This window comes from Pezoporus flaviventris, unplaced genomic scaffold, assembly GCF_033815535.1.
Source record: "Pezoporus flaviventris isolate CSIRO_AGI_PZ_B2104156 unplaced genomic scaffold, CSIRO_AGI_Pfla_v1 ptg000079l, whole genome shotgun sequence".
Lineage (NCBI taxonomy): Eukaryota > Metazoa > Chordata > Aves > Psittaciformes > Psittacidae > Pezoporus > Pezoporus flaviventris.
The window spans coordinates 156,649-181,091 of NW_026892627.1; the positions used below are offsets into that span (position 1 = coordinate 156,649).

The 24,443-nt window shown below is 59.0% G+C and overlaps 2 protein-coding genes across 2 annotated transcripts in view; one reads left to right on the plus strand and one right to left on the minus strand.

The window, feature by feature from the left end:
• The window catches only part of LOC133280013 (uncharacterized), a 38,289-nt gene extending 13,846 nt beyond the window's left edge, over window positions 1-24,443 (plus strand). The window contains exons 13-32 of the mRNA XM_061474297.1: window positions 575-1,162; window positions 1,448-1,582; window positions 1,728-1,943; window positions 2,034-2,103; window positions 2,555-2,650; window positions 2,718-3,115; window positions 3,377-3,595; window positions 3,791-4,189; window positions 5,472-5,598; window positions 7,260-7,373; window positions 7,625-7,744; window positions 9,754-10,657; window positions 15,890-16,001; window positions 16,109-16,508; window positions 17,076-17,170; window positions 17,318-17,710; window positions 18,934-19,060; window positions 19,868-19,981; window positions 20,914-21,168; window positions 23,129-24,443. Of these exons, the coding sequence (XP_061330281.1) occupies window positions 575-1,162; window positions 1,448-1,582; window positions 1,728-1,943; window positions 2,034-2,103; window positions 2,555-2,650; window positions 2,718-3,115; window positions 3,377-3,595; window positions 3,791-4,189; window positions 5,472-5,598; window positions 7,260-7,373; window positions 7,625-7,744; window positions 9,754-10,657; window positions 15,890-16,001; window positions 16,109-16,508; window positions 17,076-17,170; window positions 17,318-17,710; window positions 18,934-19,060; window positions 19,868-19,981; window positions 20,914-21,168; window positions 23,129-24,225 (5,979 nt within the window). The 3' untranslated portion in view covers window positions 24,226-24,443. The remainder of the gene's footprint in view (window positions 1-574; window positions 1,163-1,447; window positions 1,583-1,727; window positions 1,944-2,033; window positions 2,104-2,554; window positions 2,651-2,717; window positions 3,116-3,376; window positions 3,596-3,790; window positions 4,190-5,471; window positions 5,599-7,259; window positions 7,374-7,624; window positions 7,745-9,753; window positions 10,658-15,889; window positions 16,002-16,108; window positions 16,509-17,075; window positions 17,171-17,317; window positions 17,711-18,933; window positions 19,061-19,867; window positions 19,982-20,913; window positions 21,169-23,128) is intronic.
• Window positions 144-2,940, minus strand: LOC133280080 (tigger transposable element-derived protein 3-like). The gene is made up of 3 exons (XM_061474458.1): window positions 2,814-2,940; window positions 2,410-2,538; window positions 144-2,289 (listed from the first exon to the last, which is right to left on the minus strand). Exons 1-3 carry the CDS (start codon window positions 2,845-2,847, stop codon window positions 452-454), a joined length of 2,001 nt encoding a protein of 666 aa, XP_061330442.1. The 5' UTR covers window positions 2,848-2,940; the 3' UTR covers window positions 144-451.

A 24,443-nucleotide genomic window follows, 5' to 3' on the forward strand; every position in this document is an offset into this window, starting at 1 on the left:
CCTGTCGCAAGCCCTCGGGCACCAAGGTGGTGACAGCAGCTGGTGGCACCCGATCACCCCAAAACCCCCATGGGAAGTGGGAGGAGCCCCTAGCATGGGGGATACCAGAGCACCACCCCATTTCCCCCTCCCCCCCAGTAAACACAACCACCCCACTCAGGGCAAATTGTCCCCAGGGGCAGCTCCATGACAGCTCCTGCTGCTGCAGAAACCACACTCTGGGAGAAAGTTCTGGCAGCAGGTTCATGCCCCCAGTGCTGCCACAGCCAGTCCCTGAGCATTGCAGTTTCACAGCCTCCATGCACCCCACTGGGCACTCCCTTTGTCCCTGAGCCACACAGACCCACAGCAAACCCCACAGCACAACTCGGCTGACACTGCTGCAGGAGACAATGGCCAGGCCAAGCTGGTGAACACCAGTTCCCATGACAGGCACGAGCGGGTCTGGCGCTCACAGTCTGGGAGGGTTGTCCCCGGTGAGGGCTTGCCCGGTACCAGCTGACAGCATGTGCACAGCATCCTCCAGCTCGTAGAAGGCCTGGAACAGGTCTGGCGAGGTGGCCTGGCACTCCAGGTACCGCCGCAGCGTGGCCAGGCTCCGCCACACCTCCCGCTCCGAGGGGCAGGGCTGCACCGCTGCCAGCTCTCCACCATCTTCAGCATCCGCAGTCCCCTCACCCCCGTCCACCAGCTCTCCATCACGCTCCAACTCCTTGTCCGTCAGCGTGCGGCGCTCCAGCTGCTCCTGGCTGAGCAAGCCACGCGCTGGGGCCTCGGTACTGGCGTCGGGGAAGAAGCTGGCAGCACGGAAGCAGCTGGCAATGAGCCCAGGGTGCACGTCACCCCACGCCTGCGCCAGCATGTGCAGAACATCCAGGAGGTTCGGCTGCCCCACACCACGCTCTGCCGGCAGCCACCTAAGCAGTCGGCGCCGGTAGTGGCCCTTGAGGTCACTGGTGATGCCGCGGTCGAGGGGCTGGACCAGGGTGGCAGCTGGTGGGACAAAGACAATTCTGACATTAGAAAGCTGAAGGTAGGGGTGAGCCTCGTGCTTGTTGAGGAGGAGAAGGATGTTCTTCCCTTGCCGCCGCATCCCCTCATTGAACTCCCGCAGCCACTCAGCGAAGAGGGGAGCGGTCATAGTGGCCAGGCTGCTGGCACGGTAGCTCCAGGGCATCTGCCCCAGGTTGACACCCCGCAGGCAGCGGGGCTGGGTGCTCTCCCCCACTGCCCTCAGTGGGGCCTTCTCTGAGCCGCTGGCATTGGTGCAGAGCAGGAGTGTCAGCCGGTCACCGGTGCTCTCACCGGGGGAGCTGGCTGGGTTGAGGACGGCCGTCTCCCCGCAGGCATAGATTTCAGAAGGCGCATAGCTGCGGAGGAGGCCAGGAAGCACCGCACTGGCCCAATGCTCAGCTGTGGGCTGCTCTGAGTCTCCTTTCTCCACCAGTGGCTTTTTGAAGGTGAGGCTGTGGCGCATCCCAAAGCGAGCCAGTCTGCCACTGCTGGGCTCCGGGTCGGGCTGGCCCAGTGTCTCGGAAAGGTGTTTGGCCTTGAGCTGGAGGAGCGGGCGACTGACAGGCAGGTCGGTGGCACAGGCACCCTTCACCCAGCGCAGCAGAGCAGTCTCCAGGGCTACGTCCTTCCCTTCCCGCTTGCGTTTGCGCTCAGGGTCGCCACTGCGGTGCCACTCACTCAGGATCCGCTCCTTGTTCTTGATGATGCGGCAGATCTGGGGCTGTGACACCCCAAAGCGCTTGGCCAGCTCATTCTGTGACACCTTGGGGCCCTCCAGCATCTCCAGCACCCGTACCTTCTCTGTCAGTGACAACTCCTTCCGCTCCTTCCGGGGTGCTGCCGTTGTCCCCTCTGCCGTCCCCGAGGAGCGGCTGGCACAGGGGGCTGGGCGGCAGGGGCCGCTTGTGGTCCCCAGCACCACCACCTCGGTGAACCCTCTTCCACAGCGGCCACAGGCATAGGCACGTTCTCCACTGTGCACCAGCCGGTGCCGCACCAGGTCTGGCTTTTGTCCAAAGCCTCGGCCGCACTCAGCACACTCGAGCAGCGGCTCCCCTGGCTGGCACCGGCGGCTCTCGAAGGCAGGGGGTGAGGTGATGAACCCCCCGTTACCAACACTGGGATTTAGCTCTGGCTCAGAGACGCCGCAATAGCTGCAGCCCCGTTCCTGCAGCGGGACGGGGAAGTCGCTGGAGGCAGTGCGGTGGGATGGGGGGGAGCCAGGCGGCGGGGACACCCCTTCCTCACTCTTCACCTCCTTCCCCAGCCAGTCCCCTGCAGAGACAGAAACCTGTTTGAGGGTGATCCCCTCACTGGGCATCCCGTGGGATCAAGCCCTCCCGCCCAGCAGGATCTGGCCTACCACCCGAGCCCCAGCTCCTTTGTCCCACTCACCCTGGGAGGGGCCAGCGGGTGCCATACGTGGCCCAGGGCTCCGGTGCTCTCTGTAGTGCCCTGCTGCTGCCGCTGCCTCCTCTCCTCGCTCCACCTCAGCCAGGATGTCGGGTTTGGTGACGGTGTAACCTGTTGTGGAAACAAGAGGAGGGCCGGACGGTGGTGCTACCGGTGATGCCGCTGCACGGCGGCTGGTCACAACTGGCCTGCGCTGGCGTCCCCGCGCCACAGAAATCCCGCGGTAAGAGACGCGGTCCAGCGGTGACCCCGGAACCGCCCCACGGCCGCCCTCTGCCACCACCCACCAGGCCGGTGCTGCCGCCACCGTGCCGCGGGCCCCGCTCCCGGCCAGGCCATGACCTGCAGCGCCAGGGCTGGCGGCGGACAGGACCCGCGAGCCTCACCCAAGGCGACGGGGCGCTCGGGGTCCTCCTTCATGGCACCGGCACCGTCCCGGTCGGTCCCTGGGGAGACACGGCAGCTGCTCCCCGTGCTGCTCCTGGCAGGGCCTCACCTGCGGGGGGGACAACAGCGATTGAAAGATTCGCTGCACCGGGATGACGGCGCAGGGACGGCCGGCACGGGCACGGGGAGTCGGCGGCGCCCGCAGGGCCGACCAGGGAGGGGATGGGAGCGCGGCCAGCGAGCCTCGTGGGCCGCAGGACCACCGCCGGTGCTGTACCTGGGCCAGGCCGCGTCCCGCCCGGTGTGTCCCGGTGCAGCCCCGAACACGCCGCTCCCGCCCCGCGCGGTCCCGCTGCCAAAGGCGGGAGCGCGCTCCCCGGCACGCCCGAAGCCCCGCCCCCCCGCTCCGCTGTACTCTGCCATTGGCCAGCCGCCCGCGGGCGCCTCACGGATTGGCTGGGCCGCAGCCCAATCAATCAGCGCGGGGTCAGGGATGCGGCGTTGGGTGTTCTGGTGCGTGGTCTCTCCCGTCGCTGGTGTTGCGTGGTCCGCCCGCCACTAGGTGTCACTGCGGCGCCACCTGCCGCCGGCACCGCCGCCACTCCCAGTGTTCACTGCGCTCTCGGCATGGCTGCTGAGTCCCGTCTCTGTTGAGGAGGCGCCGGGCCCGCGCAGCCGTCTGCTCCGCTCCGCCCCGTCCCGCTCCGCCCCGTTCCGCCGCTGCCGCCCGCCGCCCTTCGCCGCCCTCCGCAGGGCCATGGCCGAGTGGGCCCCCGCTCAGGTAAGCGCTGCTGCCGATCTCCCACCCTCTCCGCTAGCCGCCGCCCCTCGTCCCCCGTCGGCGGCCGCGCCCGAGGGTTGTCGGCGCCGGTGTGGGCCCAGCGCTGCTCCGTTCGCCCCGCGATCGCCTTGAGGTCAGCCGCGGTGCCCTTTAGCTGTGGCGGCGGAGCCCACGGCCGTGTCTGTGTTCCTGCAGGACCTGGAGTGGGACATGGAGTCCCAGGAGCTGGCCCTGGAGCAGCCGCTGCCCGTTCCGGAGCAGGGCCCTGCTGCCGAGACCGAGCTGCCGGCCGCTGAGATCTCCCTAACGCTGGTCGCTGAGATCCAGGCCGTGGACAGGAAGGTGGATGCCCAGGCAGCCCAGCTGATGAACCTGGAGGGGAGGATGAGGATGGCAGAAACCAAGCTGATTGGTTGCGAGAAGACGGCAGTGGAGTTTGGGAACCAGCTGGAGAGCAAGTGGACAGCCTTGGGCACCCTCATCCAGGAGTATGGGCAGCTGCAGAAGAGGCTAGAGAATATGGAGAACTTGCTGAAGAACAGGAACTTCTGGATCTTGCGGCTGCCCCCAGGGGCGAAGGGGGAGGTCCCCAAGGTAACGGTCCTCTGCTCCATCTTTGGAATGGGGTTGTTTGGCACGTAGTCTGTGCTCACAGCCCTGTTTAAGTGACTGCGGTGCTGAGTGGGACTCAGCTTCCCTGTAGTAATGTCTTGTCTTTAGTGCTCAGGCAGAAGCACCAGCACAGATCCTTATGTGTTAATTATGCACCACTTGTTATGTACATGTGAGCCTTGCCAAAACACACAGTCTGCTCTGTATGGGATCACAAACCCCTTAGCGTGACTGGAGCTGTGTTTGAGTTGGGCAGAACTGTGTGGTTCAGCCCTGTGTACCTGTCAGGTTACTGGTATCCCCAGTGCCTGTTCAGAGGCAATTAACAACAGAACCATGTCAAAAACGAAGTGGGGAAAGAGCCTGTGTCAGGTGCTGTGCCCACAACAGGGCCCGCAGGAGGAGGCTGAGCAAGGAGTCAAGGTGCAGGCACGTGATAAGGGAAAACCCCATTGTGTCCCTTGTGGGCAGGAGTGAAGCTACCTGAGCTTGGCATGGAGGCTGAGCGAGGTGTTTGGAAAGGAGTAGATGTTGCTGCATGGGACTGTCTTGCACTGTGCTTGAAGAATTTGAATGAAGAAACATCCCTGGGTGTTTTCTTCATGTCCTGGGTTCAGGTGTAACAGTTATTTTTCTTCCTAGTAGCTGATGCAGTGCTGTGTTTCGGCTTTAGTCTGAGAACAATGCTGGTAACACACTGATGTTTTAGTTATTGCTCAGTAGCACTTACCCTGACCAAAGACTTTTCAGTCTCTCATGCTCTGCCAATGAGGAAAGGCAGAAGATGCCAGAAGGAAGCAGAGACAGGACACCTAACCCAAACTAGCCAAAGGGGTATTCTGTACCACAGCAAGTCATGTCCAGTGTAGAAACTGGGGGCAATTAGCCAGAAGGGATCAATTGCTGCTTGGGTCGGGCAGGTTATCAGTCAGTGGGTGGTGAGCAATTGAGTTGTGCATCACTGCTGTTTAGTTGGGAGGTGTTTTTTGTTGTTGTTGTTTTTTTTTCTTTTAGTTTTATATTCTCCCTCCTTGTTATTTCCCTTTTTATTAGTAGTAGTTTTATATTATACTTTAGTTGTATGACTGTTCTTATTGCAACCTGTAGGATTTACATTCTCTTGATCCTCCTCCCCATCCTGCCTGGAGTGGGGAAGCGGGGTGGTGAGTGAACAGCTGCATGGTGCCGAGGTACCAGCTGGGTCTAAACCATGACACTTCAACAAGAGACACAACATCCAAACATACAGTGCATCTCATTACAGGTCCCTGTGTCATTCAACGATGCTTCCTTTAACTTTTCTGAGGAGGAGTGGAAGAGCTTGAATGAGTGGCAGAAGGAGCTTTACAGGCATATCATGAAAGGCAACTACGAGGCCGTCATCTCAATGGGTAAAGATGGGCTGGGGTTTGCCCTGAGCCTTCTGCTGCACCAGGTTTTCCCAGGTCCTGGTGGATGGAAGCACCGCTGTGCCTGGCAGGGCTGGGGAGGGTGGGCAGTGTACTGCTCTGGGAACACGTTGTGCCAGCTTTCACCAGCAGCCCTGGCAGGTAGTTCAGTCCTCACCAGTTCAGTTTAACGGTGGACGGACGTCACGAGCATCGCTGCGGTGACTGCGTTTCCCTGACAGTCTCTGTGGCCAGTAGGAGCCGAGCGAGCTGCTGGGTCGTGAGGAGGAGGGGAAGCGAGAGGACCCTCCAGCCACGGAAAGGTGGGGGAGAGGGGAGTTTCTTTGTCACGCAAAGGTCCACAGATCCACTGCGCTGGGTGTGTCAGCCCGCTCGCCGCTTAGGGCAGCAGAGGGGTGCCCTGCCTCTGAGGTTCCTTCCAGCCCTTTCCCTGGTGATAGTCTTTCAGCTTCCGTAAGGGAGGAGAGTGAGGTTTGTCTGTTGCCTGCTTTGGTGCTATCTCTGACCGCGGCCTCATCCCAGGGAACGCTTCTTGCTCAAGCTGTTGTGGTTTCTGCTGCGGTAGGGCTGCGTGTTCACAGTGAAATGAACTCAGTGCTCTGCTCGCTCCTTCCAGTCCTGGCTGCGGGAATTCCCTCTGGGGGATGTGGTGCCTTCATGAGCACCTATGTGTGTTCTCAAAAGTGACCTCCCCTTGGCTGGATGTCTGTGTGCAGTGCGTGGCAGCGCAGCCACAGTTCCTGGTAGACCGGCATCTCTTCCCTGTGCTGAGGCCACTAGTGTGCAGGCTCACCCACCACCCTGCTGTTCAACACTGGTCCAGCCAGGCCTTTCATCATTTTTTCCCCCTTTCTTTCTTTATTTTTTTTGGACAGAGGTCTTCCGTGAGCAGGGGAAAAAGGGGAAGGGTAAATACCGCCCCCCGTTATGTTAAAATCCAACCCTGTGTCCCACTCTAGAGGTGCGGGAACGTAACAGTCCTGCTGAGGAGGATCTGTGGATCTGAGCCTGGAGCTTACAAAAACGTATCTGTGCTTCGTCTGAAGGTTTCCTTTGATAATGAGGTTCAGGGGTTTGGCCCTCGCATAAGGCAAATGGATCCACCAGAGCAGCGGTGGAAATTAATGCCCAGAGACTCACGCTAGTTTGGGAATGAAGTTTTCGGCTCTCCACCCTAGGAGAGATTGTGATTGTCCCCTTTCCCCCACCAAAATCCGCAAGCAGCCTGTGACTCGGACGAGTAGGATGGAGGGAACCGCATGGGGAGGGCACTTCCCCTGCTGCTGCTGGCTGACAGCTCTGGTGCTGTCCCCGAGCTGAAGTCCCCATTGTAATGGATCCGCGGACCTTAGCAGAGAGGAGAAGAAAGGAAGCCTGGAGGTAAGCACAGATGCATTTTCTTATTCTCCTCCTCGCGCTGCAGGCTGGGAGGTGCTCCTCACCTGAGCAGAGTGTGCTCCTGCAGTCCGCTCATGTTCCCAGGGCCCAGACAAGGTGAGCGGTGCAGATGTGTGAGAGCATCATAAGCCTCTCTTTCCATTACCCGTCACCCCCAGCAGCGAAGGAAGGTTGGTGGGCAAAGGTTTGAGAGTCTCACTCCCGTGAGGGCGAAGGAAATGTTTTGATCCTCTTTTCATATGCAGATGCGGCCATTTCGAAGCCAGACCTTCTGTCACGGATTGAGCAAGGAGAGGATCCCAACGCGGAGGATCCGGAGGACTCTGAGGGAGGAGAAACCCCTACAGACCCCAGCACTGGTGAGCCATAAGATTCCTAGGACACAGTGGGGAGGTAGAAAGCAGGTGTGTGGAAGAAGCAGAAGCAGAAGTGGAAGAGCACCTGCCTGCACTCTTCCACTTGCCTCTGCCAATGAGTTTGTCCAGCTCTGCCCTTGGGTGCACCGGTGGCTTAGTTTTTCTCGCTGGCTCCTACCCGGTGCGGCCATCTCCTGAAATCCTCTGTAAAGCAGCTGGGAGGCCTCAGCATAAACTCCTCTTCTTGTGCGCAGAGTTTTCCTTTCCTGGTCCTGATGATTGCTCGTGGAGTAAATATGAAGAGGCTCTGGCTGAAAGCCACGATGGCTCTGAAGAAGAAGAAGAAGAAGAAGGCATGGAAGTTCCTTGTACATGTGAGTTAGAAGTGCAGAGCTTCACTGAGCACTGCAGAAAGAGGGAGACAGAAGCAGGCTCAGGCTCTTGGCGCATGCTGGGGATTGCCCGGGGTGAGATCCTGCCTTAACCACAGTCTTTGCCAGGCTTGCCTCAAGGGTCACTGTGGGAGCTGAACAGCAGCCGAGGCAGATGGATAGCACACATGCAGAAGCTGCGATACATAAGCAGCAGGCTCTAAAAGCAGCTGTGGGCTGGCTAGGGCATGCAGACCACCTGTACAGTGTCTCATCACTTGGTGAGAGTGTGTATTTGGTCAGCCTTGAAGTGTAGCACAGGCAGGCTTTTGATGGTGTTAGCTCTGAAGCACAGGGACACGTGAGCTGCTTTGGGAAGCATGCCGTGCTAGGACGTGCTTTTGGCTTCCCAGCGTTGTTCTCAGAAGCAGATCAGTGGTTCTGGCTGGTGCTTTTCCAGAGCATCAGCCTGAGGAAGAGAAGGCAGCCTGTTTTCAAGCCCACGTTTTGATGTCACAAGTGACAAGCAGATGAAGAGCCTGCGACAGGGAGTGCCGAGGTCTTCCCTGGGCATGCAAATTCTCAGTACAGCTTTGCCTTCTTGCACCCTGCAGAAACCTGTGGGTTTCCAGCTCTCCTCCCCACATCTCCAGAATCTCTGGATTCTTTTCATCCTCCTTTTGCCAGGGTCCTTAGTGGCTGCTTTTAGTTCCCATTCATACTACAGGAGATCCTTCGGCCCCAGGCCTTGTGCAAGCTCCAAAGGAAAAGCGATTTTATTCCGCTTCCCTTAATTTTTATTATTTTTTGCCTTTACCCTAAACCACAGGTTCTTAAAGACCTGTTCTGCTTCACCTCCTGCTGAGGAATCCACTTCTGCTTCCCTTTGTCTAGTTACATGTAGAGATCTTATCATTGTGCTGTCTCAGCTTTTCCAAGAAGTCTTTATGAATGATCTGGACAAGGGGATCAAATGACCCCTCAGTCTGTTTGCAGATGATAGCAAGTTGGCTGGGAGTGTTGATCTGCTGGAGGGTAGGAAGCATCTGGACAGGCCAGATCAATGGGCTGTGGACAATGGTGTGAGGTTCAACAAGGCAAAGTGCCAGGTCCTGTACTTGGTCACGACAACCCCATGCAATGCTCCAGGCTTGGGGAAGAGTGGCTGGAAAGCTGCTCAATGGAAATGGACCTGGGGTGTTGGTCAACAGTTGAACATGAGCAGCTTGTGCCCAGGCAGCCAAGAAGGCCAATGTCATCCTGGCCTGTATCAGCAGTAGTGTAGCCAGCAGGGCCAGGTGATGCTGTGCCTCAAATCCTGTGTTCAGTTCTGGGCCCGTCACTACAAGAGAGATGTTGAGGTACTGGAGTGGGTGCAGAGAAGGGCAACAAAGCTGCTGAAGGGCCAGGAGCACAAGTTCTGTGAGGGGTGGCTGAGGAGAGGTGGTTTAGCCTGGAGAAAATTAAGATTGGGGGAGATGATCTCACTCTCCACAGCTGCCTGAAAGGAGGTTGTAGTGAGGTGGGGATCAGGCTCTTCTCCCAAGTAACAAGTGATAGGGCAAGAGGAAATGGCCTCGTGTTGTGCCAAGGAGGTTTAGGTTGGATATTAGGGAAAATTGTTCAATGGAAGTGTCAGGCACTGGAACAAGGCTGCCTCAGGGCAGTGGTGGAGTCGCCAGTCCTTGAAGGATTAAAAAGACATGTAGATGTGGTGCTGAGGGACATGGTTTAGTAGTGGACTTGGCAGTGCCAGGTTAACGGTTGCACCTGATGATCTTAAGGGTCTTTTCCAACCAAAACGATTCTGTGATTCTAAGTCAGAATACTTTGGCTTTGTTCATACTCCCACACCGCTGAGGTAGCTCCCAGGTGGGACTTGTAACGCTGTAGTACCAGGTGCTGTCCTGAATGTGCAAGCAGAGACCACCTTTGACCTGAGAGAACTGGGGTCTAAATAATGGGACAGTTCCTATCTCAAAGAAATGACATGACTATCTCTGCTCTGGCAGATGAACAGCAGTGTGATGAGGAAGGTTCCGAAATCCTTGAGCTTCCTAGCTCCTTGGCAGGAAAGTGGGAAGAGGTTTTCTCAAGCCCAGAGGAGGAGATAAAGCCAAGCAGCAAGAGCCGGAGCGGATCAACCTCGCAGCAGAGAACAGGCAACGGGCTGAGGCGCTCCTCTCGCCGCGGGAGAGACTTGGCCAAGAAGGATGCTCCTGAGGATGTGGCTTCAGTAGAGGGGCCATACATCTGCTGTGAGTGTGGGGAGAGCTTCCTGGACAAGGAGCTGTTTGCCACCCATCAGAAAGCGCACGCCAGCGAGGAAGCCTGCACTTCCCTGGAGCACGGAGAAGGCTTGAGGCAGAAACCCAAAACAAAAGGCCAGGGGTCTTCCCGCTCCAAACAGTCCAAACGCTCTGATGGGGAAAAGAGCTCTGGTTTCAAGTACGGCTTTGTCAGGCACCAGGTGAACAACATGGTGGAGAGACCCTACACCTGCTCCCAGTGCAAGGAGAGCTTCAGCCTGGAAGTGAGCCTGATCTTGCACCAGAAGCTCCACACAGGGAAGGGTGACGGGCCGCTGACATGCACCTACTGCGGGAAGGACTTCCGCGACCTCTCCAAAGCCATCCGCCACCAGCGCATCCACACAGGGGAGAGGCCATACCAGTGCACTGAGTGCGGGAAGAGCTTCATCCGGCGGGACCACCTGCTCAAGCACTGGCGGGTGCACACCGGGGAGACCCCCTACCAGTGCCCTGTCTGTGGGAAGCACTTCCGCTACAAAGAGTCTCTGAATTGCCACCAGAAAATCCACTCCCGCACCCCCCGACCCATGGAGGATTCGCAGCTCAGGCTGGAGTCAGGCACTCAGACCAGCCTCTTGTGTGTGAAAAAAGAAACTAAGCAGTAGCGCTGGCACACGGGGGGCAGGGCGGAAGGGCTCACGGTTATTGTGAACGGCCTCGCAGGTGGACGTGCAGCATGATGGGAGGCAAGCTTGTGTCGCAGCTAATCCATGTGGTCATGCTACAGAGCCCACTTTGTTGAAGCATCAAAGGAATTCCTCTTAAAAAAACAAACTCTTGACCAGATGGCCCAGGCACTTCTGCGACCCTGCGAGGTGATGGGGGACTTCCACAGGCCTTGTGCTAGTTGTCCTCTACACTGGTTTGGATTTTGCCTGTGGCGAATAATCCCGAGCGGTTCTCCGGGGTCTTTATTTAGCAGGTGTTCCCCCACCTATCTTTGTGCATATTCAGGAGTGACAAGCTTTCGCTTTCTTTTTTCCACTCTTTTCACTGCAAGGCTGGAAGCACGAGGGAGGGAGGGAAGGAAAAAGGGAGGGAAGGTGCCATTCCCAGACAACTGGCCGCCTGCTCCTGTTGCATTGCTGTGCCTGGAATGGCAGCCCCGTGCTGCAAGGCCGGGGCTGGAATGAAGGGAAGAGAGGCAAAGCAGAGGCACGGTGAGAGGCACAACACAGGATTTGTTGAAGGCAGAAAAGTGGAGGGGAGAGAGAGGCAAAGAGCAAGGTGAGAATGAGTAAGTGCTGGAGGAAAGGACAGGCAGGAGAAGGGGCTGTGAACATCGGAGTAGGAGGAGTCGGGAAGGGCAGCGTGTGGAAGCAGTCAAGTGACTCACCCAAGGAGCACACATCTCTGTTCTTTCAAAGGATGTTACTGGCACCAGGCGGGCTGTTGATTCCCTGTGGCCTGAGGGAACGGAGCCACTGGTCTGTCACACAGACTCCTGTCAATGAAGGCGATTTTAGTCTTATTTTTTACTGAGTTTGGTCTCACATTCAGGTAAGTCAGATGAGTGAAAGCAACTTCTCCTAACCCCTGTAAAGAGCTGTTTGGTTTTTAGTTATGCTAGACGTAGAATATTATTATTATGCGATATATTATTATATTATTATTGTTATTAATTATTATTATTATACTACAAGGAAATGTGGCACTATATTTCACAGTCGATCTAAAACATTTAAATGTATGGGATAACAGAGTTTTTTCAGATGTCTGTGTAAATATTGGTTGACTTCTCGGAGCTAATTGGTGTTGTTCTGAGGTGGCTCTAAGTGGTGTCTCTTCCGCTGTGTATTGTCAGTTGCTGGTTCGTGGTTGTGTTTTGTAATAACTTTTGTAAAGTCCGTCAATACAGTGTTTCCATTCTGAAGCTGGTGTTGGGTGAGTGCTGGCAGCCCTGGTCCCCTCACCGCCTATGTTTTGTCCTTGCTCGCCACGCTGCAGCACCCATGCCCAGCCCTTGGCTGTTATCTGTCAGCTTTTTCCAGGTAACTTGCAGAACTGATAAACCACACAAGCCAAGCTGGGGAGCCAGAGCCAGCAGATGAGGCTGCTTGGTGCAGCTCTGGAGCTGCTGCGGTCGGTGTCTGGCATTTGGGCTTTGTGTTTTTAAGCTTTTTCTCTGCTGCCGCTATGGCTGGAAGCAGACTTTGGTTTTATGCGAGAAGCTGGCCTGTGCCACACACAGACAGGGCTACAGCAGTGGCTGAGGAGTCGTTGGATGCAGCCAGGCTCTGCTGACAGGTAGAGCCGGACAGTCCCATGCTGGGAGAAGCGCCAGCGTACGCGGCTGCAGCACTGCCCTGCGCCTCAGAGCTGGGATGTGGTGGACTGACCCTCTGGCACTGAGGCAAGAACAGCCCAGGAGCGCGCTGCTGAGCACCTAGCTGCCAACACTGCGGGTTCATCTCTCACCAGACGTGGCAGCCTGGCCCTGCGGTGCTGTGTGGTGTCCCAGTGGAACTGGTGGGACCTTGGCATGCGGGGAGGGCAGCCGCCGAGCCGGGCCATGCTGGGTTTGCATTGCTACTTCCTTGCTCGCATATACCCAAGCTCTTTGTAAGGGGCTGCCAATAAACCGTTCCTGTCAGGCCTGGCCCCACGGGGCCGCATGCCGTTTTGTCTCACCGCGCCGGGGCCTGGTGCATCCTGGGGAACAGGGTGCGGAGCTGCATGGCCTTGGGGATGTGGGGCTGGCCAGGGCCCCATGATGTTCCAGGAGGGTCCAGCTCTTCCCCTGCAGCATATCCCCTAGTGCTGTGCTGCATCTTCATTCCCTCATCCCACTGGGGGAGTGTTTGTGCCAGGGGCATCCCCTCTCTCTTTAGGTGTTTGTGGAGGGGAGACTGGTGCAGCCTCACACCCCCCAGCCCTGGGGCCAGCATCCTGGGCTGCTGCTGGCTGTCAACACCTAGTCTTTGGATGTCCCTATGTCACTGTGGGGTGCTAGGGGGGACATGCTGCCCCTTCAGGAGTTCCCCCCAGCCCAGCATCCCTTATGTTATTCCCTTACAGAGCCCAGCACAGGGGGCTGGTACCTCTCCTAGGGCAGGCCTCCCTGTGGGGGCTTCTACCAGAGCCCCCCCCAGAACTTAGACAAGGGCTCAAGGGGTTGTTCTGGCTTGGGGCCAAACATGGAGTGTGGGCAGGGTGGCCCATGGGGCCTGTCCATGGGTCAGAGCCAGCACAAGGACCTGGCACTCACATCCCACAGGCTCCCAGCAGCTGACACTGGAGGGTGCCGGGGATCCTCCACCTGTCCCAGCCATGCCCAGTGCCTGTGGGGCCAGGGTGGGTGACCCCCGCCAAATCTCTGGTTCACTATGGAGCAACCAGGCAGGATAGGGCTGTCCCATGTAGGGAGGGTGCAGGGATTCTGGATGTGGTGGAGAGAGGGAGGAGGAGGAAAGAAAAGACTCATAAGAGGTGAAAACGCACCATGCAGATCAGGCACAGGGCAGTGGCAGTGATGAGACTGAACACGTACGAGCACATGGAGACACCGTAAATGCACACTTGTACTTTTATGGTGTATTCACATGCTCTTGGCATGTGCCTGTGAATATACACACACACATACGTGGCTGGCAGCTTGGACCATGGGCACACTGCACTCACATGAACACAGGAACAGCGGCTGCTTCCCGATCCCTCTGGCTGGTCACGGCGAAGAGCTGCTCCTGGTTTCCATCGCTCCCAACGGGAGGGGCTGTGGCTCCCTCAGACAGCCTGGAGGGGGTCAAACAGGAGTGCCCCAATCCGGGTCCCTGCCTTGTCCTCCCCTGGGTGGATGGAATGGGTGTTGTACCCCAAAGCCCACGTTCCTGGCCCTAGCACCACAGTGGTGATGGGATGCAGCCTCATCCCTTTGCTCCCTTTTCCTGCAAACCAAAGGGTTCCCTGCCCTTGTCTGGGATTGGTGTCATCGACTTCAGTGTCACCCTGTGCCAGGTATCCCCGAGGTCGGGAGAGAGACCATGTGCCAGGGGCTGCATACCAGGTCCTGCCTGGGGCAGTGTGCAGGCACATGGACACACTAGGGCGGGAGGGGATGGGACTGGGTGGGACATGACAGGGGGGGATGGGATGGGATGTGAATGAGATGGGATAGGATGCGATGCGGATATGACGGGATGAGGATGAGATGGTGATGGGATGAGGATGGGATGTGATGGGATGGGGATGTGACAGGATGAGATGGTGATAGGATGCGATGGGATGGGGATATAACGGGATGAGGAGGGGAGGGGACGGGGACAGGATGGGGATGTAATGGGATAGGATATGATGGAACTGGATGAGACAGATGAGATAGATATTGTATAAGGTGGAACAGGATGGGACATGGCAAGACTGGACAGGACACAACCGAGTAGAAGGAAATGGGATGGGGATGCAATGGGACATGATGGACCTGGATGAGACATGGCACAGGTGGGCCAGGATGCAGTGGGATGGATAAGGTGAAACAGGGTGAGATATAGCAAGACTGGACAGGACACAACAGGGTGGAAAGAAATGTGATGGGACAGGACAGGATGGGGTTGGGATGGGATGGGACAGGCTAGGCATGGGGACGGGAACGGTACAGGAGCAAACAGGCCGACCAGGACCGGGCGACACAAACGGGATGGGGTAGGACGGGACTGGACGGGGCAGAGGCGGACAAGCGGGGAGGCGCGGGAGCTGCACGGAGGCCGCGGGGGCGGGTGGCTGTTAACGGTCGGCCGGTTGCCATGGCGACACCGCCCTCCGGCCGCCATTTCACAGGCCCGCGGGGCGCGAGGCCGCAAGGCGGGGGGGCGGGGCCGTGCCGCGGAGAGAAGGGGCCGCCAGGGGGCGCCCGAGCCAGCCCCGGCCATGGCGGCGCCCGACGGTGCGGGCCGGGCCCTCCCCCCCTCCCTACGTGCGCGGTGTCCTCCCCCGGTCCCCGCGGCATCCGCAGTAACCCCCCCGCAGTGACCGCAGTCCTCCCCCAGTTCCCCAAGGGGAACGCTAGGGCCCTCGGCTCCCCTGGCTGCCCCGTCACACCGATCTGCCCCCCGTTCCCCACAGTCTCTCCCATTCCCTTCTCAACCCCCACCCCGCAGTCAGATCAGTCCCCTGGGACCCCCAGGGGCCCCGGGTTACCCCAGCCCCCCCCCCCCCATATTCTCTTAGGGCCTTCCCAGTTACCCCTCACCCCCCACCCCAGCTTCCCCAGCCCCTCCTCAATCCTCCCCAGTTCCCACACCAGCCACCCTCAGATCTCCCTCAGTTCTCTCCCTTAGCCCAGTTATTCCAGGAACAGCCCTTGTGCCCCCAGTCCTGTCATCCCAGTTATTCGTGGGGCTCCCGTTAACCCCAGTGCTTCCAGTTGCCGCCAGTCCCTCCCCAGTTCTCCTCAGTCCCTTCCCAGTCACCCTAAGGCCCTCCCCAGTCCTCTCCCCGACCCTCTCCAGGTCCCCCGACACCTCCAGGCACATCAATTCGCCTCTAGTGTCCGTCGTCCCCCCCCCCCCCCCCCCCCCCAGTTCACTTCCCTCATTCCCTAGTTCTCTGAGCACCTCCAGTCACCCAGTCCGTCCCTGGTTCCCCGCAGCCTTGCCCCAGTTGCCCCCACTGCTTCCCCTGTTCTCCCAGCCCCTACAGTTAACCCCAGTCTCTCTCCAGTCACACACGATCTCATTGCATCTCCTCCCCAGTCGCCTCCTATACTTCCCCACTTTTCCCAGCCCCTCCAGTCACCCCAGTCCCTCTCCAGTCCTCCCCAGTCTCGTCTCCATCCCCCGCCCCCCGTGCAGCCTTCCCTGCGTCACCCCCGTTCTCCCATTCTCCCCCGTTCCTCTCCCAGCCGCGGCCGGCGCGGAGAACCCACAGACCCGATCCCGGGGCACCCCCCACGTCCCCTTGGCCCCTTCCCCGCGTCGCGGAGTCGATGGCTGGGCCGGGCCGGCCGGGCCAGTGTAGGCGGGGGGGGCCCCGACGGTGCGCGGCTGCCCGCGCGCGGTGATGCCGTCGATGCGACAGGGGGCGCTGCGGTGGCAGCGGGCGCCCCGCTCCGCCCCGCCAGGCGCGGCCCCCGGCGCGGCCCGCGCGCGACGGCGGCGGCCTGCCCGCCCCCTGCCGGCTCGGCGGGGCAGCGGCGGGGCCGGAGCGCCCAGCGCGGAGCGGCGGAGCCGGGACGCGGAGCCGCTGCTCGGTCTCACGTCGCCGCCCCTTCGCCCCCCCCCGACCTTCGCCCCCGCCTTCCCCGGTCGGGTCGGGCCGGGCCGCGCCCCGCCCCCGCCGCGCCGCCCCGCCGCGCCCCCGCCCCGCCACCGCCCCACCGCGCCGCGCCGCCCCGGGCCCAGCCCGATGCCCGGCGGCGGGCGGAGGTGAAGGAGCTGAGCGGCTGCTGGAACCTCCCGGCCGCGGCCCCCGGGGCCCCGGGCAGGGAACAAAGGGCCATGGCCGAGGGGGCTCCCGCTCAGGTAAGGGCGCCCGCCGCTCCCTGCCGTCTGCCTAGAGAGCGTCGCGGCCCGGCCCGGCGCCCGCGGGCCGCACGTCGGGGAGGGCCGCGCCGTCGGGGCCGCGGCGGGAGGCGGCGGGGCGGGCGGCAGGACGGACGGGCGGCGGGGGCTGTTAGCGTGCGGCACCGCGGCCGCCCCCCCGGGGGGACGGGGCGGGCAGGGCCGGCGGCGGCTGCGGCAGCCTAGGCAGCCCCGGGGGGGCGGTGCAACCGGGCCGGGCCGGGCCGGGCCTCCGCGGCCGGCGGCGCCCGAGCTGCCGTCGGGGGCCGGGCCTGCACCTTCTGCCCTCCCCAACCCTGGCGGCCGGGCCCTGCGGGTCGGGAGTTGCCTCCCTGTGACAGACCCTCCGTCCCCCGGTGATAGGCCGCCTCCCCCTCCCCCCCCCCCCCCCCCCGCCGTGTCACTGCTCGGTCCCCATGGTGATAGGGTGCCCTTGCCCCGACAGCGCCCGACATCCCTCCCGGGGTGTCCCTTCTCCGTGCCCATGGCAACGGGGCTCAGCTGTCCCCTGTCATCCCCTTCCCCCAGTGTCACCACCCGGCCCTGCGGTGTCGGGGCGCTCTCTCCTCTCCCTGTGGCTGGTGCTGCCCATCCTTTGGGACCGACGTAAGCAGCTTATCAGGGTCAGCGCCCTGCAGGGTCGCGGGTACTTCCCCACTGCCCTAGGCTCTGAAATGCTCCTCCCCGGGGGTCCCTGTCACCCTGAGGATGCACACACACACCCCCCCCACACCCCCCCCCCCGTGACACCTGCACACCTCTTCCTGCAGGCGCCGGAGCCGGTGCAGCAGCCGTGCTATTCCTCACCCTTCCGGCCGGTGTCTGGGCATGAACGCACCTCGGAGCAGGAGACGCAAACAGCTGAGGTGTCCTTGATGGTGGTGGCGGCGGTGCAGGCGGTGGAGAGGAAGGTGGACTCCCATTCCACCCGCCTACTTGACCTGGAGGGTCGGACGGGGATGGCAGAGAAGAAACTGATTGACTGTGAGAAGACGGCAGCAGAACTGGGGAACCAGCTGGAGAGCAAGTGTGCGGCACTGGGCACCCTCATCCAGGAGTACGGGCTGCTCCAGCGGCGCCTGGAGAACATGGAGAACCTCCTGAAGAACAGGAATTTCTGGATCCTGCGGCTGCCCCCAGGCAGAAAGGGGGAAGTCCCCAAGGTAACGGTGTTCTGGGGTGCAGGGTCTGCACCCAAAATGCTCCCAAAACCCTAATGGAGGGCAGGACAGGGGGAAGAAGTGGTGGGTGAGCAGGGACAGCCCTAGCACAGGTGAGTCACTCACAGCGGAGCTGCTGCTCTCGGTTTCCTGGCATCTCTCCCATGGGACCTGCCTGCAATGGGAGATGGACCTGAAGGCAAGATCCCCTGCACTCAAGCTGGAGGTTTCACTTCTTCACCGCACTGCACAGCCCAGCAGCAATTCACTTTTTTTTTTTTCCCCTTTCTTTTTTTACCAACATTTGAGAGAAACCCTGCAGATTTGGTGGCTCTTTTACTACCTTGGCGCTGCTCTGGGGGCCTCCTGGGTCAGGAATGGAGCAAGCAGGGGACCTCTGGGGTTCAGGGGAAGGCAAGTGAGCTTTCTGCGTTTGCAGTTGGGCTTAGCTGAGCTTCAGAGGGAGCCCACAATCAGTATTCAGTTCCCTGTATTTCATGATCATCTCAGTAAAAGCAACTTTGCAGATGGGACCATGTCGAACATGGCAAAGGGGACATCACTGGAGAGAGTGGAGGGGCTACGGAAAAGGGGGATTCAGCCCCAAACACTCCGTTAGTGCAGTCAGGGAGTTAAAGCTGAGTGTTGCGTCTCCTTCTGAAGAGCTCCATTCAGACATGGTGCAGCTTGCACATCCCAGATTTATCCTTAGAAATTATTTCTTGGCACACAGACTTGAAAGCTGCAGTCTGCTCCTAGCCCATGTGCACACACTAACTCATGATAGCTGGAGCCCTTCAGGCCCAGGTAGAGCTTTCCCTCGAGTTCTGGGGTTTTACATCAGCTCATCAATAGAGATGAGGTCCAGCTCTAGCACCCAGTTTTTATCTCCTTGACTGTCCCTCCAGGTGGGCACAAGCCCTATCACCTCTGCAGGTCATCCCCACTGGTTTAGGGACCAAGAGGAAGATGTTGGTGTCGGTGCTGGAAATCATGATCTGGGTTCGTGACCGGGACTGGCCATTTGACTGGGACCTTTGATCTCATAGAAATATCTCTCCAGGAGCTGTTTTAAATACGAAAACCAATTCGTTGATGGCCATGAGGTAGCTGAATCCTGGCCATGTCCAAGCGGGAAGGAGCTGCTGCTGCCACAGACTGGAGATAAGGTGTAGGGCTCCTGGGGAGGGAGGTGGCTGCTTGAACCCGTGCTGCTGTGATTGCAGGTGCCAGTGACATTTGACGACGTGTCTGTCTATTTCAACAACAAGGAATGGGAGAAGCTGGAGGAGTGGCAGAAGGAGCTGTACAAGAATGTGATGAAAGGGAACTATGAGTCGCTGATCTCCCTGGGTAAATATGTGTTCTCCAGGGCTTCTGGCTGCCTGCAGGCTTGAGCACCTTCTGAGTCCTCCTTGGAGATCCCTTTGGATCTCCTTGAGACCCAAATATCCTGTTAAAAGGAGACCTAAAATCACAGGAGGAGGTTTCTGGTCTGGGTAAGGGAATCCCTCCGGCAATGTTCACTCCCAGCTTGGGTTACAGTGTTGTCCCAGCTTGGTGGTGGGTATGCCCACAAAACGAGATGGGCTAGAGACCTCCCAAGGCTCCTTCCAGCCAGTGTTACTTGGTGAAAACCCAGCACCTTCCCCATGGCTGTTGTAAGGGATTCCCTTTGTCTTTTGGGTCTGCAGTGGGTACCAGCCCATGCACCCCATCAGAGAAAACTTTTCCAGAGGGAAAAATTGTCTGAGATGGTCTTAGCTGTGCTCTGTTGAGGTGTTTCCTGCTGAAGCTGGCAGGAGAAATCCTGGCTCTGCTGCATCCAGAATGGAAATGCTTTTGGCTTCAGGAGAGCCAGGAATTTACCTGAGAAGTTCTAAAAGCCCACAGAAAAACACACAGGTTGGATTTCTTCTCAAAGGGAGTTCCTCTGTGTGTGGCTCCTCAGCTTCTGCCTCTGTGACTCCCTTCTGCCCACCTGGGGAGCCTGGCCTGCCCACAGCACCACGCTCTCCTGTCTGCAGACCCTGTGTGGATGTTTCTGAATGTCTTCCTCTGTCCCGTCCGTGTCCCCCCCCCCCGGGAATGAGGAAAGGTGGAAGCCAATATTAGGACTTCCCTGTGCAGTAATCCCTCTCTTCATCCCTTTCTCAACAGACTATGCAATTTCCAAACCCGGTGTCTTGTCTCAGATTGAGCAAGGAGAGGAATCGCGGGTCAGGAATGAGCCAGACTTGGAGGAGAGTGAGATCATTACTGATGCCACTGCAGGTGAGGCAGCAGCTTAGCACAAAGGGGAACAGAGATTTAGAGGAGGTGCTCACCCCGCGGCTAAAGCAAGTGTTGCTGAGAGCTGTTCCTGCTTAGGAGGAGCCTTGCTTAGGAGTGGGAAAGATTTGGCTAATGGGTGGTTGGATCTGCAGGTACAGCTCAACATATAAACCAGGGCAGGTGGAGCCCAGACAGTTGGACACTAAGAGCCATCAGCAAGGGAAGCATCTGTATCCAGACCAGGTCATCAGGGAGCCAGTGTGTTTGGCAGAACAGGGAATTGGGTCCTGGTGGGTAAACCCATCCACCAAAAGAAGCCTCTGTGCCCTCTGACTGTGTGGATGGTGCTTGGGTTTATCCCAGGAGCAACCCCCAGGCAGGGAAGCCTGCTCCATCCTGCGCACGGGTACTGGGGTGCTGAGGGGTTTCTCTGAGGTCAGGGCTGGGCTGAGAGCAGGGAACCAGGGACCCCGAGTCCTGCAGTGACTCCTGCTCTGAGATAAGGGGGGGAGGATAAGGAGATAAGAAGAGATGGTGTCAGCTCCGCTTGCCCCAGGCTGCAAACTTGGGGTCGTTCCAGCCCCCTGCTGTGATCTTGGTCACAACGATCTTTAAGTTAGATCAAGGCCAACAGGAAAAAAACAACAGGAAGCCAGCATGGCAGCCAGATAGCCAGCATGGCAGCCAGGGATGTAGGGTGGTGGAGGGGTGCTGAGCTGCAGGTGTTGAGTCCCCAGGCCAGGCAGAGCCAGTCCCCTCTGCGTGCAGAAGATCCCAGGTGAGAGGCAGGAGCATGGCAGGGGTGGTTGAAGGGAGAGCAGCTGAAACCCCTCTGCGGGATCAGCAGCCAGAGCTGGTGGGGATTGTTGCAAGTGGTTTCTTTGTCCCGGCTCCCTGGAATGATGGTGGGTGGGAATCTCTCTTCACTGCAGCTGGCATAAGGGTTGTGATCAAAACGGAGGAGCTCCTTCCTGAAGACAGCCCTGAAAACCCTGAGCTGCATGGGATGTCGGGGCAGTCAGAGGGGAGCTTCCAGAGTCCAGATGAGGAGGCAGCCTGTGAGAGTCCCTATGGCTCCGTCTCACCTCCGAGGGACCTCCCGGGAACCAGCCTGGGTGACTCGTCTGAATACGTATCTGACTTCAATGAGATCCAGAGAGTCATCGTTCACCATGGGAGCTGCGCAGGTGAGATGCTCGGCTCATGGCTCTGCATGGCATGGCGAGGGGGTAGGAGGCCCAGGAGGAGCTGTAGTGTGTTGGGGGAAGGTGAGGAATGGGTGAGATAGAAGAAGGGATAAATCCTCCCAGAACCAGCAACAGAAGGAAAGTTTCTGGCTGCAGCAACCTCAAGAGCAGCTGTGGTCATAACTCAGGCTAGGAGGAGGAGGCAGCACACACGTGGTGGACATCAGAGCATTGTCTCTAAGGGCACCTGACCCACTCCAGAGCAGAGCAAGCACCCCTGAAGGTGGGAAAAGCCCTTGTTACACACAGAGACCAAGGGAAGATGTGTCTCAGGCAGCATTTTAATGAGTCCCAGCGAGCTCCCGCTGCCAAAATCCTACCGTTGCAGAGGGCAGGACATCAGTTGAGGACTCCTGCCCTGGTGTTAGTTGCGCAGAGGAATGGTGTAAGCCACTCAGGTGCTAACACACCAGAATCTGCTGGAGAAACATAGGAGGTCCAGCATGTTGGCCAGTATGGTGATTGCTTAGGAGAGGTCTGGAAGACAGAGAAGAGAGTGGCCAGAGGTCCCTGGTGTGGGAGGGGAAGGCTGAGGTTATTTACTGGGGGTATGAGAAGATAGCAGCAGGTGCTTCATGTGTACAAGTCTGGTATGGGCCAGATCCTACAGAGATGCTTTGTGGGTGGAGATGGGAAGGCAGAGAGGTGGGCTGTTGGGAACAGCAGGTTCCCTGCCTTCTGATGGCTTTGCAATGGTGTAGCACAAACCAAGAAAGATAAAGTTGGGTTCTTGAGGTTCTCCTCCACTCTGTCTCATGTATCCTGTGGTCTCCTCATGGTTTTCTAAAGGAAACCAGCCAAGCCACCAGTGCAGCTGAAGCTGATCCTCATCCAAGAGCTAGCACCTCTGCCAATGCTTGGGGCCCCCACTGGTGGGGTTGAGCAGGAGCTGCAGCAATGCTCTGACCGTGGTGCAGGTGCCAGCTCCAGCAGTGTCAGCCCCTGGTCCACATAGGGGAGGCTTCTTGCTGCGAGGAGGAGGAGAGGAGGATCTGGGAATGTGGGTTTTCCCCACAGACACCTCTGTTGGAGGGGAGAGCTTTGATACACTCTGCTCCCATCAGCTGCCTCTTCTTGGGAAAGCATGGCTGCTCTTCCTAGAAAAGTACATAGGCCTGGCTCAAAGTCCAGTGCAGGATGACATGCGAGGGATCCACCATGGGCCTTTCCTCAGGACATGCTGGCTGTGTGTCCTGCTGTGTGTGTCCCCACAGCCAGTCTCACCAAACAGAAACAACCAGGTCACCTCTGGCATTGGTGACCCAAGGGGGGGGCCTGAGCTGTAGCCATCCATTGCACCACTGGTTGTCTTGGGGAAGGAGGGGGTCTCTCCCAGTGCCCTGTCCTGGTGAAGCTGAAAGAGGTTGACAGTCCCGGGCTGTGTTCATGGATTCAGGAGTGGAGCTGGAGGCCAGCAACCCTGTGTGGTGGTTCTGTGGAGCAGTGCTGTGCAGGTGTGGTGGTGTAGCCCAGAAAAATGGTAGCAGATGTAGCTGCTCCAAAACCACTTGGCCACCTGATTCCTTGCAAACCGATGGTGCTTTTACCCCCTCTGTCTTCTAGCATCATGAAATTGCAAAACCTTTTGGCAGACAGGGCTCACCGCACCCTCCGAAGGAGCCTGTCTGGGAGACGGTTTTTCTGTCTTCCCTGTTGCAGGGTGTGCAGACTTGCCTTGCTACTGCAGGAGGACATGGCCTGTCCCAAAGCTGGAGCCTTTTCATGTCCGGGTGGTTGGGCAAAGTGGACAGGCAGGCACAAACAGCGGCAGATGTTTGAAAAAGATGTTTGATGGGCCGCAAAGAAGCCTATGCAGATGTTTCTGTAGTAGCCCCCAGGTGCATAAAAGGCTACCTATCCTACCGAATGACCCTAACACTGTTCTGGTTTTCCCCCTCAGAGGACGGGATCGTGATCAAGACGGAGGAAGAAGAGGAGGAGGAGGAGGACCCCGACACTCTGGAGCCATGTGACATGTTCTCAGGCAGGAGTGATCCGCCGGCATTCCCCAGCCACGAGGCTGGGCTGGGCTGTGAGGCACAGTGCAGTTCCAAAACACAGCCCAGGAGCCTGGTGGCCACCCGCGTGAGGAAACCGCCAACGTGCGAGAGGGACTCTGGAGACATGAAGCCAGCTGTCGCCCAGCAGCGGAACCGGACAAGGGAGAGACCCTACATTTGCCCCGAGTGTGGGAAGAGTTTCATGCTCAAGATCAACTTCATGATCCACCAGCGCAACCACCTCAAGGAAGGCTCCTATGAGTGCCACGAGTGCGACCTCAGCTTCCGCAACAAACAGCAGTTCCTGCTGCACCAGCGCAGCCACACGCGCCGGGGTGTGGAGGTCCCCCGGCGCCCTGAGCACGGTCTCAAGCCTCAGCCACGGGCCCCACCTCCAGGGAAGCCCTACAAGTGCTCTGAGTGCGAGAGCAGCTTCAGCCACAAGTCGAGCCTCAGCAAACACCAGATCACCCATGTCGGGGAGCGGCCTTTCACCTGTGGCGAGTGCCGGCGGAGCTTCCGCTTGCAGATTAGCCTCATCATGCACCAGAGGATCCATGCCGGCAAGAATGAGATGGCCTTCCTCTGTCCCCAGTGCGGGAAGAATTTCACCCGGCCCTCCCACCTCCTGCGGCACCAGCGGACTCACACCGGCGAGCGGCCCTACCAGTGCAGCCAGTGCGAGAAGACCTTCAGCGAGAAGTCCAAGCTCACCAACCATTACCGCATCCACACCCGGGAGCGCCCACACGCCTGTGCCGTCTGCGGGAAGGGCTTCATCCGCAAGCACCACCTCCTGGAGCACCAACGCATCCACACGGGCGAGCGGCCCTACCACTGCACCGAGTGCGGCAAGAACTTCACCCAGAAGCATCACCTCCTGGAGCACCAGCGGGCGCACACCGGCGAGCGGCCCTACCCCTGCACCGAGTGCACCAAGTGCTTCCGCTACAAGCAGTCTCTCAAATACCACCTGAGGACGCACATGGGAGAGTGAGGGGCTGCTGACGGCTTCCTCTCCCTCCCTTTCTTCCCTCCCTGCCTACTTCCCTCCCTCCAGCCTTCCCCTTCCTTCTCCATTCATCTCTCCCTCCTTCCCTCCATCTCCCTTCCCCCAGCTCAGGGCATGGACATCAAGGAAGCTTTGTGTGGTAGCGCCGCTGCTCTGGTGGAGACGGCTAGGCTGATTGGAAATAAATTAATTAATTAAAGCAA

What these genes read in the sequence shown, in the direction of transcription:
- LOC133280080 (XM_061474458.1), bottom strand. Translation starts at nt 2,847, where the DNA reads ATGAAGGAGGACCCCGAGCGCCCCGTCGCCTTGG. An exon ending in CGAGCGCCCCGTCGCCTTGG is followed by an intron (nt 2,539 to 2,813) that starts GTGAGGCTCGCG and finishes TTTCCACAACAG; the next exon opens with GTTACACCGTCACCAAACCC. An exon ending in ACCCGCTGGCCCCTCCCAGG is followed by an intron (nt 2,290 to 2,409) that starts GTGAGTGGGACA and finishes CTGTCTCTGCAG; the next exon opens with GGGACTGGCTGGGGAAGGAG.